This window comes from Thermobia domestica, chromosome 15 (assembly GCF_964235325.1).
Source record: "Thermobia domestica chromosome 15, izTheDome1.hap1.1, whole genome shotgun sequence".
NCBI lineage: Eukaryota > Metazoa > Arthropoda > Insecta > Zygentoma > Lepismatidae > Thermobia > Thermobia domestica.
Window position 1 is genome coordinate 196,350,733 of NC_137468.1, and position 12,835 is coordinate 196,363,567.

General features: G+C 36.9%; 1 protein-coding gene across 1 annotated transcript in view; it reads right to left on the bottom strand.

The window, feature by feature from the left end:
- LOC145671995 (uncharacterized) overlaps window positions 1–12,835 on the bottom strand; it is a 50,394-nt gene that overhangs the window by 19,445 nt on the left and 18,114 nt on the right. Inside the window, exons 3-5 of the mRNA XM_081741177.1 lie at window positions 11,086–11,147; window positions 9,105–9,185; window positions 6,002–6,298 (exon numbers count right to left, since the gene is read on the bottom strand). Of these exons, the coding sequence (XP_081597303.1) occupies window positions 6,002–6,298; window positions 9,105–9,185; window positions 11,086–11,147 (440 nt within the window). The remainder of the gene's footprint in view (window positions 1–6,001; window positions 6,299–9,104; window positions 9,186–11,085; window positions 11,148–12,835) is intronic.

Consider the following 12,835-nt stretch of genomic DNA (forward strand, 5'->3'; position numbering starts at 1 on the left):
ACCTACATCTTCCATTTCTCTTGTAAATTGTGTATTTTTTACGTTCTCTTGGACCCCTTCAGTGAAACATTTTCCTAAGTGAGTGCATCTAAAACATGACCGATGGTACTATTTTCCACCACCGGTGTATTTCCGCATAGTTTACAGAAGCTGTAACTTATGTTTACAAATGGAGCTACTAGCATGATACCATGACAAGTGCTGTTCAAAGTCGTATCATTGACAAAACCCACTCGTTTTCACTACCTTCGCCGACGCGCCTGCTTCCTTCGAACGCACCCCTTCGCTAACTCTCGGGGCCCTGCACTCACTCGGTTAGATACCATTCGTGCTTTTCAGGGCCACCTAGCACAGGTTGGTTTGTGTTTCTGCACTATAGTTTTCATACTATATATCCGGACGCCGTATTTATAGGCAAATCGTACGATAGAGTATACCCTCTGTATGCATGTGTGTCAGGCTGACACTCATTGCTTGTTATAGTGACAACTCATGCCAGCTTTTGTTTATCAATGCATTTAGGAGATAAACTGACAGTGATTTTAGGGAGATTTAGACATGTAGTTCCTTTGTTATAAGGAAAGTAATCAGACAAAAGAACTACCGTCTGGTTAATCTTAGTGTATACATCATAGGTTTAGGTTACATAATAAACACGCTTTCTCAGCTTCTGGGTCATTTAGTTAGGTGCAAGCCTAATTGTAAGGTTCCTTTAGTGTTAGATTAGCACAGTACATGTGTAAAAGATTCTGACATATTGAAGAAAACCCCTAATGCTTCCACTACACAGTACTCAAAATTGACAATCCTTAATATCTTTTTTCCGTAGTTTGAAATACAATTTCAACTTATCTTACGGCAACTTTGTTCGTAGGAACTCTGGCAAAATATTGTGAAAGAAGACTTTGAGAATGTCAGTTGTAAGAAATCAGACTCTGTTGGATTCTTCGCATATGGATTCCGAAAATGATTGTGTTAAATTGTGATTTTCGATTATTTATTATTATGCGTAGTGAAATGTTGAAAGCAACAGGTTGAAAAGAAAGTTCGTTATTAACGAGCTTACATTGTTTCAGTGTTATTGTATTTCAATTTAGTTGTAATGAATTGCAGAAAAGTTTGCAAATAAGTCATATGTAGGGGAGCAGGAAAATTCGGTGTAGGAAATTTCGGTGTAGGAAAATTCGGTGTAAGAAAACTCGGTGTAGGAAAATTCGGTGTACAGAAAATTCGGTGTACGGAAAACTCGGTGTGGGGAATGTTCGGTGTAAAGAAAGATTCGTTGTAGTAGACCGTAAGATTTATTGAAAACTCAACTGAGGATAAATGAGCGTATTAGTTTTAAGTTCAAACTTTGCATAGAACGTACTTTTAGTCTACTATACCAAATTTTGAAAAATTGTGATCGTGAAATAATTTGAATTCTAGATTTCGACTGATTTTAACATTTCATGGCCCTTACATGATGAGAATTTTTTTTTTTATGTCCGTTCTTGTGACAGCGAAGCGACTATCGCTACCAATCGACATTTTATTTAAAACTTAAGTTTTTAAGCTGTTTTGGAAGATGTCTCCTAGACTTTTCTAGTTCAAAAAAAAAAAAAAAAAATGTAGGTTACTAAACGGGTAAAGTTGAAAATTGTAGATTTTTCAAAAATGTTCTGACGATTTTATGTCTATTTTATAAATAAATATTTAAATCTAAATTCTTCAAAAACGACATAGTTTATTTATGTTACTCAAAGGTGTAAAAAAATAAATGCCTCAACTAAAGTATCTACGCCTGATTGAAGGAGAAGTCAATAAGGAGTCAATAGGATTGCAGAACTGGTTTACCTTAACTTAAGGCAAACAAACTAAAGTGTCTGATTGGAAAAGAAGTAAACTATTTGTACAAATATTACCTGATAAAACCATCCTGCTTTATATTGCCCTTTCCACTAAGACTTTCTTGATCAATATATTTTTGTATCTTACATATGTATATGCAGATGTTCAAAACTCACGGATTCATTTGGCTCTAGAATTTCTAACTGAAGTCTGGTTTTCATGCGGTTTGTCGCAAATCATCAAGGAAGGATGGGAGATTTATAGGATTATGTTTACTGGTTTAAATTCATCCGTGGTAATATCGAGCAGGCCGTAAGAAAAACAGCAAATATTCGCCATTGAACGTAACAGTTCGAATGAGATATTGGATATTTGAAGCGAAATTGAAGAATACGTAGTGAATTAAGTGTTAGTTAAATGAAATGAAATCTTTAAGTTTTACGTCCCACGGATATGCCGGTTAGGCTAAAGGAGACGGCGATGATGAGAATTGAGTGAAATGATGGAATGAAGAAAGTGGGATGAAACGGGAAAACCCCGAGAAAACCCAAGAGCACGGTGTGTGTCCACCACAAAGTCCACACGGCGCGATCTGGGATCGAACCAGGGACCCCAAGCATCGGAGGTGAACGCTCTACCATTGAGCCACCACGCCTCCCAAAATTAAGTGTTAGTGGTAACGCACATAAATCACATGTTGAATAGCCGGTTTCTCGCTAGAAACGACAGAGGGATTTCTTGGGTGACTTAAAAGAGTCGGTAACTCACGCCTTCCACAACATCCTTCAACGGGGTCCGATGCTTCCCTGTCTTACTCAGAAGCGATCCTGTTTCCAGCAATTTATTCACTAGCGACCATATTATATTCCTGTTTGGGGCAGAACGTGAGGCAAAGTTGCGTGTAACTGCCCTTTGCGTAGCAACAACAGATCCCGGTCTCCAAAATCTTTTTTAACGATAAAATCACGTTGCTCCAAAGAGTACATTATTGTAACTGTGTCCTGATCGTATTGGTACAGTAGTACAGCATTATTCTCAATACAACGGCCCAGTTTCCTGTTTCTTATTGACCGTCGCGAGGTTGACATCTAACGAAGAATCTCAAATCTCCACACCGCACCTCACCTAATTCCAATTCGGTACAGTGGCGAATATTTGCTGCTTTTCTAGAGGCGTGGCCGATATTACCCCAAATGAATTTAAACGACTAAACATAGTTCTATAAATGTTCCAACGTTCCTTGATCATTTGCCACAAACCGCATGAAAATCGGACTTCAATTAGAAATTCTAGACCCAAATGAAATCCATGAGTTTTAAAAGAATCACCTTGTATATGTTCTATGATGTACTATATAGGAAAGGTGTTTTTAGTTGTTCCAATAACTATTCTCTGAACTTGTAATTGTTTTATTTCTGACAAAAATGTCAGCTTCATTGTGTGATGAAAAGTAGTTTATAGTAATATCCCGCAAAAGACATGCAAGAGGTATTGGACTCAAGGCAGAAAAATAAATTTGCTTTTCTTGAAATAGGTAATAAAATTTTATTCGTTACATTATATGGTTTTCGTTTTCACAATATGAAATGTCGTAACTTATCGTAAGTGGTAATATTAAATATGTATTACACCGAATCTACCGTACACCAAAATTTCCCCACACCGAGTTTTCCGTACACCGAATTTTCCTACACCGAGTTTTCTTACACCGAATTTTCTTACACCGAATTTTCCTAGACCCCATATGTAGATAGTAGAAACCTTACCCCTAGTATTTGATTGCGTTTTATGTTTGTTGTAAGTAGGACACTGTTTTCAAAGATATGAAGGATTTCATTTTATATGTTGAGTTCTCCCGCAAGATTTCCAAAATCTACATTCCGTTTATGTGTTCTTGAATTTGCAAGTACTGCATTCGTGGGCAAGATGTTGTGTTTCATAGCTAGGGCAATTATTATTGTCAAGTAATATCGCTTTTGCAGAATAAAATTATCGTAACTTTCATGGTGGTGTCAAGTTGTTTCTTAACGTGTCGAAATGTCTCTAAATGATCTTATATATATATATATATATATATATATATATATATATATATATATATATATATATACAGTGGAGTCTCGTTAATTCGAACTTGGATAATTCGAAATATTGGATAATTCGAACAGAAATCCATTCCCCTTGAAAACTGTATTGAAAAAAAATCGTAAAAAATCGTGGATAAATCGAACTTTTGAACCTATGTTTTGGATAATTCGAACTAAATACAGTTGAAAATTTTTAATGTTGGACAGATGTAAACAGAGAAATACAGTTTTAACGTGTTTTCAGTTATCCAGTTGCAGCCATAGGGAAGAGTAATACAAAAAATAAATACAAAATCTATGTAATTAAAAAGATGAAGGTGAGTTGGGGAAGAAGTAAAGATAGAGAACGTGTACCAATCTCATCTTGTTTCAGAATTGGTTGAAAATTTAAGATGAATTATTGATAAAGTCAACCAAATGTTATTAATATCGTATTCCACGCAATACATGAAATTCAGGATTTATTGACCGTACAAAAACAATCAGATTTTTGCAACTGAGGTTTACGACTTCTTAAAAGTGAGAACAGAATATTCAAATTGTTACTGGTGTTTAAATGTTTGGGCTATTCAATGTATGTTGTAGTGTTCTACATAAATATACCGGTATTTTCCATTGTACACGTAGTTTGAATTATGTGGAGTCAACGTCGTTTGTTAGTTTGCGGTATTCGATCAAGCAAATAATAAGCTTATTTAAAGGTAAAGTCTACACCATATGAATATGTTTTTGATGCACAGTACTTTGGTTTGTTTGTTTGTTATATATGTGAAAATGAATGTTGTTGGATAATTCGAATTTTGGATAATTCGAAGTTTTTTCGTGTCCCCTTGAACTTCGAATTAAAAAGAGTCCACTGTATATAAAAGTGTATACAGAACCCGTTGTTAAAAAATTAGGATAACACGACTGGTCGGTGGCTTCTTAACCTACCGAGTGTGATCATTTGATCAAATTGCTTCAGCTTTTAAGTCTTGCGTAAAATAGAAAGTGATCTCTATCGTACTCTAACTTAGACTTATGTAAATGTGTGGAAACAAATGCCACTGAAGTTTACCATCTTCTGAACTGTAATGTGAAGTTAAAGGTCTCTTTGAATAATTTGGGTCTTACTAAAAATACGTACGTTCTAATCCATTAATCCGATTGATTCTCAAATGCTCTTTTCTTAGGAAAAGTAAAGCTGGGTTGTCACTTTACAAGAATTTTGTAGCTAACATTAAAAAAAAAAACAAAAAAAAAAGTCTTCTAACTCTACAATACTTCTCCATGTAAACATAGTCTTGAAAGGTGCTTACAACATTTTTTTTTTAATCTTACAAGGAGTCAAACCATGTGCAACTTTCTGGGACGTCTTGCTTGCTACCTGCTATCGCCCTCCCGCTGACATAAAGGAAAAACCAGTTTCGCCTTTTCCGAAACAACGGATTCTTTTGAACAGAGACGGAAAGAGCGCTAAAATACACGTTTATAATGAGGAGGTTCACTGTTTGTCACTAGAGTGCAGTGCTACATGGGTGGAGATATATTTCTTGCTTTCAGAAAGTTGTAATGTGTAAACAGTAAATAGGAAGATCGGATTACAAGATTTTTTTTTAATGACAGCTACAAGGTTCTTGTAAAGTGACAACCCAGCTTAACACAAAGAAAATCAATTGTGCTAAAAGAAGACAATTAGCCCATAATGACATTGACAACGTGCTGCTGTTATTAAATTGTAATAGTGCTTCTAATCGGCCTTGAATTGAATGGTAAAATTTATTAAGTTTTAGGTAATTAATTTTATCAGAAATTAATGGTAAATAGGAGTGAATTAAAAGCGTTTTGAAAGTCCTATCTGTCCATTTGAATAATTCAGTAATTCGATTTTATATGCATGTACGAGTATTAAATAATAATAATAATAATAATAATAATAATAATAATAATAATAATAATAATAATAATAATAATAATAATAATAATAATAATAATAATAATAATAAATTTAATACACAACAAGACTTGAAGTATATAGTATTACTACTTACTAATTAGAAACATATGTAATACAATGGTTAGGACCAATACAGAAAAAGGCTTACCTGTTCGCTGGGCAGTTGTTCCACCCCACGATTTTTCAGAGTAACTGAAGTCTTTTCGTCCAGTTCCAGAAAATCCACCTGAGCTACTTTGATTACCTGAAGCAGTGGAGCCACCTTTAGACCACGAACAGTTGTTCATGTTGGATCCAGAGAATGTTCCAGATGTTTTAGCTGCCGAATGTACGCTTTTACCTTTGCCTTTCCCTTTGCCTTTAAATCCATTCGCCCAGGAGTTTTTGCTCTGATGAAAATGAGCGTTATTGGGCTCACTACGGAAAGGTCTAAGCGATGATTCTCCTAGATATTTAAATAATAATAAATCAGTGGAAAGAACAAGAAAATACATTTCAGATAATAGTAGGCCTACTACTTACTAAGCAGAAAGAAACATTGCCTCTGACGAGGGGGGCTTTAACGTGGAGAAAATTAAAAGGGTGTATCCGGATAAGGTGGTGAAAAGTGACCTTACACGGATTGCTGTGATACTTACACCAAAGGTATCTCATATCCAAAGATAACGTTAGCCAGAGATTCAACTTCAAATTCCTTCGAATTTCAAAGTTATTGTTGAAAATTTGTAAATAAAAAATTCTTTATATCTCGGAAGCGAATTAAGTTACGAGGGTGAAACAAAATATGAATATACTTGGCATGAAGGGCTTTATCGAAAACTAGAAACAATGTATTTCGCCCTTCAAATTTCTAGCAAAAAGCGTTGAAAAAATTTAAATTTAAATATTTTTGCTTTATGTTTGAGGGACCACTTTTTATTTCCCACCATAGAAGCAGCACCAACTCACTTACAATATATTTTGATCATGGTTTGATACTCGTGGTGCAACATGGTGTAAAATAAGGAAAATCAAAGTAGGACATGCCTAGAAGATGTGCAATCCAGTTACGCCACAAATGTTTTGGCCAGCACGAATACTGTCAGAAGTCAAAGATGGTCTAGAGTGAAGTTCTACGTGGGAATATAACTCTCATAATTGTACCTCTTCCAGAAACAGGATGAAAGCACGAGTGCCACTGATTTTCAATCTGCCTTAGTAGAATACCAATATTTTAAATCATGATTTACAGGAAACAACGTTTTTGATTATCCCTACATATAATGTATACCCATACATAATGTACAAAATATTATAGTGCACAAGATGATGATAATACTAAAATATTCAAAGTGTTTCTGCAATGTCTTTCCTGTATTAGAAAACATTACAAGGAAAACGAAGGACACAGTATGTGGAACCTTCAATCTTAATCACTATGTGCGTTTATTACTGGAGTGACAAGACCAGTAACTCACAATTTACTTAAAATTTCTGTAGGCCGAACAATCGTAGTAAAGTATTGAGCACGTGAAAGGCAATAAATGTTTTTAACAACATATGAACAACAACAAACTGTTCGATTTCCATATGCACATTCACAATTATACGGCTTTAGACCCGAATACCCTATTGTAATGGGAACAAAATCAATATAACATCTGTATGTCTTCCTACTAATATGTCGAGGTCATACCTCGAATTCAACGATGTGGGTATTTTCTTTCAGGAAATGGAGGTTGATGCTTTATCTTCATTTATCATTGCATGAGTTGAGCTAATTTTGAGTTTAACGTCTCTTTCAGCAGCGAGGCTATATGAGACGTTCACCTGCTGATTAATGTGGGATCCGAGTCACATGAACTCCCGCCTGAAATCGAATTCAGATCTCTCACGCCAAAGAGGCGTACGCTAACCGTTTAGCCACGAAAGAATCTCTCGTTCATCATTTGGGCCAAGTAGGAAACTGCCTGAGACAACTGATAGGAACCTGTAAAAAGATTTTTTAGGTCTCTTTCTTTCAACTCCGGGAAGTCCAGGATGTCTACAGATGTGATTCTTGCGAAAGAGAGTGTACAGCTGTCCCAACTGTGCTCTTCTGCTTCTAATCCTAATGTGTTCTCTACGATGCGCTGTCGTTCCATTTGTTGAACTTCCTCGTCGAGGCAATCCTCAGGATTAAGACAATAACCAAATAAGAAGCTATCCGACATAACAATCTAACTTCAGGAAAGAACTTGTTGTCCAGTTGGTGACGTAGAAGACAATACTTGTTCAAGAATACTATGAATGGCCTCGACAACCCAGCGAATTTTTGTAATGAAGCAGGAAAAGTTTGGTTTCACAAGGTACATTCACGAAGTGTCCCCTCGGGATTCGTGTAAAATCCTCCGCACCCCAATGTGTATTGTACTAATTTTAGCGGCCCATACGGGTTATTTGCATATTTATGGGCATTCATATATTTGGAATTCAATCACACACTACTATAACGCTCGGACACATAATTGCTTTTAGTTTCTTTAGATGTAACTGGACATGAATGTGGGCATATGCAAAACAAATTGGATCAAGTACTGCTTCCCTGACACGTGTTACTCACTCAAGTCGCCATCTTGGATCCACCATTTTGGATTCCACTTTCGTTTTTTTAAATGGGAATAGGTGCAAGTGATACATCAAATTCATGTACAATTTTCTAGGAAATTCATTGATGTAGATAATTTTACCGTAGCTTTTAAGAGTATATACAGCATATGTGTGTTACAGTTTCGGCTGTGCAACACAGATATATAATCTTAAAATATATATACTACTTTGGTCAGTTGGAGTTTTATTAGCAATAAAATATTAAAATATAATCGGTTTTATGATATAGACCGAGAGACTTACACACAGGTGCCCATTGAGTGGAATGGGAAAAGGTCACTGAACTCGTTTCAATTATTCATATAGTCCTGTCTAAGGGCGCCCATGTTGTGGTTTCCAAGGGGGGCAAATATAAGCGAGGTTTCAAATATAGTTTCAAATTATGCTATAACTAATATAAAAATTCTATTGGGTTTTCGATATTCCCAAGTACGATTTTCTCTTAGGGAGGGCGAGCGCCCTACCTTGCCCCCCTGATGGGCACCCTTGGTCCTGTCACCTATCGTATGTGATACGCATTCACTTGAATTTTATTTATTTTTGAATTAATGTTCAATCTAAGAGGAAGGCTCGAGGATCACAGTTTATGAAACACTAATGTAATATTTAAGAACCAGAATTACCTGGACTATGTTGTACGTTCGCCATCTCTGGCAGATCACGAGAGCAGCAAGGCTTTTGGTCGTCATCAACGACTGAAGATGCTGAAAAGAGGAAAGAAGATAAACTTTTAGTTTATATTAAAATTGTAGATAACTTAATTAAGAGTCTTCATCCCGACGAAATTAAAATACCGCTAATTTTACAGTATTTATGTGATATCTTCAACTAGGTAAAAGGTAATCGAAATGTGGAACAAGAGCGCCCTAGACAATATTATTTTACATGGGAAACCGTTATCACGACTCACTTATCTGCTTTCGATTTCGAGCCATTTTGAAAATCGTCATTTATTTTCGCGTTTCTAAACGGCTGAAAACGGAAAGCTACTAGGTGACTTGTGGTAACAATACCTCATGCAAAATAATATTGTCTAGGACGCTCTTGTTCCATATTTCAATTATCTTTTATCTATTTGAAGATATCACATAATTACTGTAAAATTAGCGGTATTTTAATTTCGCCGGGATGAAGAACTTAAGCAGGCTATCGGTAAGTAAGGGTATAAGACCTGCCAACTGTTCTTGGCTTATCACCATTTTAAAGAGTCTTTCAATGTTAAAATACGTTGATAGCAACTATGAGAACATCGAAAACAAATATTAGCACTTCAGATATTGTTAATTGTATAAAGATAACCAACAAAGTTATGTCCGTTTTGTGGATGTCTATGTTCCATTAGCCCACCGTGAGTTAAATGCGAATGGAGATAAGACGAAGGTCAGTTGTTGGTGTCGGTATATCCAACATACTACCTGGTTCTGGCAGTTCAATTACACCGTGAACTTGCGTAAGGACAAAGTGAACATGGGATCTCCACAGAGCGTCATAAGGGCAAACTGGGGTCAAACGCCACTGAAACGGGGCGGAAGATATGCCAGGACTTTCGTGAGGGTGTCGTTACCACGCAGACAGTGCAGCAATGGTTTAACAAGTTTAAGAACCGTGACGAAACACTCGAAGACGCACCACGTGCCGGAAGATCAACACATGTACAAAATAATCTTCAGGCAGCAACTGAGGCGAACAGTAGACAGATATGTGAGGAACTGGGACTACAATTCAGTGTGAGTGGAGAAACCATTCGGCAGCACCTCCATCAACATGGGAAGCACTACAAGTTGGGTCGATGGGTCCCACATAATTTGACTCAGTGGTAGAGCGCGGTGGCTCAGTGGTAGAGCGTTCACCTCTGGTGCTTGGGGTCCTGGGTTCAAACCCTGCTCCCGCCAAGTGAACTTTGTGGTGGACAAACACCGTGTGCGTGGGTTTTCTCGGGGTTCTCCCGTTTCCTCCCACTTTCTCATTCCACTCATCTCTCATCATCACCGTCTCCTTTAGCCTAACCGGCATAACCGTGGGACGTAAAACTCAGAAATTCCATTTCATTTCATTTTTCATTCAAAATGTGCAAAGATCAACAACAAAAACCAACATTGTGAACACCTGAAGCTTATGCCGCCAGTAAATTTCCCATCAAGAGTGCCAGAATCAGTGACGTAAGCAAACTTCTGCTTTATGTTCCCGATGAGCACAAACACTTCTACGAAGAGATCATGAATTGGCCTCCAGTTGAGCAGATCGACCCAGAAGTCCAAGACGATTGATGCTGTTTTCTTTTTAATTTGGGAAGAATAATCCTTGCACCCTGTGTTTACTAAATTAATGTGGTTAATAAACGTATCAGTGTTTCCATTTGGAGTTACGTTTTGTATGCTTACTATAGATTTTTAACTGGGCAAAAAATGTCTTAACACAATTTTGTGTTAACAAAGACATAAAATTATAAGCATATAGGGCTTCGTCTATAATTTACGTGCAAGGAGGGCTTCAGTCCATTGTGAAAAACAATTTTCTACCATGGTAACTAAAACCTTTTTGCAAAGTGGTTCAGGTAAGGAGCACTATAAAATATATAAAGACAAGAAGTAATTATCTACTTACACCTTCTTCTTCTTCCCTCGGGAGGAAGAAAATGCCGTCGATGATATGGGACTATGGCCGACCTGTAATTTAACAAATTAGTAATTAACATTTATTTGCAGTCACTGGAAAAATAATATAATCTATATTGTATTTGCTAGTCTTTTGTTTTATAATCAAAAATGGAGAAGAACAAGTTGCATAATTTTGTTTTCAAGGACATAGTTTCTTTCTTTTTTTCTCTCTGTAGTTTTTAGTTTGTAATCATAGCGTTTGTTGTCATCAGAGCCATAGCTATAAGGGGGTTGGGGCTAGTGGGATCGTCGCCCCGGACGCTAATAGCAAAAGGGCGTCGATCGAGCATGAAGTGTTGGAAATCAGTAAACCATGCGTCGTCGCCTAGAAAAAGTATTGGAGCCCTATTACATCAATATTGTTATCGGTTTGCAAAGAAATAGATTTCTTAAAAATTTTCTTTCCCACTCCGCTCGCAAACCAAACGTTTCAATAAGTGTCACAACAAATTTTTACTTATTACTTAAACAAAATTGTTGCATATGATTTGTTAATGATGATGTGATATGCAAAATGCCGAGTAATGACGTACAGTGTACGCAAGAGCGTTTTCAAAATCAGAAACAGTCAAAGTCTGAAATACGTGTTCAGCGTTTTGATGGTGATGAGTTTGCTTAGTTAATCACGCTTTTCTACACAATCGGGTTAATCACGACAATGAAAATGAAGGTATGAAAATGAGAGAAGTGTAGAGACAGACGCAAGCTGATATTTGCGTGGGAATATTAAAAATGAATATAAACAAGGGGAATAATAACATTTTCGAACTTGAAGCAGTTGTAGAATAGGGGATTACGGGGACAGAACTTAACCCAACGAATTTTATCTTTTTCGAAGATTGTTTACTATCCGTGTTTTTATTATTGTTCCATTGACATGAAATGCTTCCAGTTTGAAGGAATTCATTGGGATCATTTCTCCATCAACTGCTCCTATTTGTGTGGTCACATCTAATCTAACATAAATAAAATAGTTTGATTGTGTGTTTGTCTGTCTGTCTGTATGTGGTCTGGGGACAAGACGAGTGGACCGAGAGTTACCAAATTTTGGCCAGGGGTACCTTGGCCCAGGCCCCAGATCAAGACGAAGCCCTTTTTTTTCAAATTTGGAACCAGAGGGTCTCAGGAGGAGCGTTTACCAGAGCCGGCTTGGGAACCAGACAAATTGACCGAGAGTTACCAAATTTTAGTCATAAATACCTTGGTCCAGGCTCCAGACTAGAGTTAAATGTTTTTGTCAAAATTCGAACCAGGGGGGTCTCAGGAGAGCGTTTACCGGGACATGTAAAAGTAGTAGAAAATGATCGATATTAGTGTCGAATTCATAGTTTTCGCGGTCGCTGATATCAATGGTGAAACTCCGATCGCATTAACTTCCAAATTCACGCTATTCGGCTCCGCGCTGGGGGTACTGGGGGAGGGGTTAGATACCGAGACGTATAAAAGTAATCCAAAATGACCGATATTAGTGTCAAATCCATAGTTTTCGCGGTCGCTGAAATCAATGGTGACACTTCCATTATCGATGACTTGCAAATTTAGTTACAATTGTATGCGGACCTGGAGTCAGCGGGGGAGGATACCGTACCGAGACATGTAAAAAAAAAAAAAAAAAAAAAAAGCCCAAAATGACCAATATTAGTATCAAATCCATAGTTTTCGCGGTCGCTGAGATCAATGGTGATACTCCCACAGGC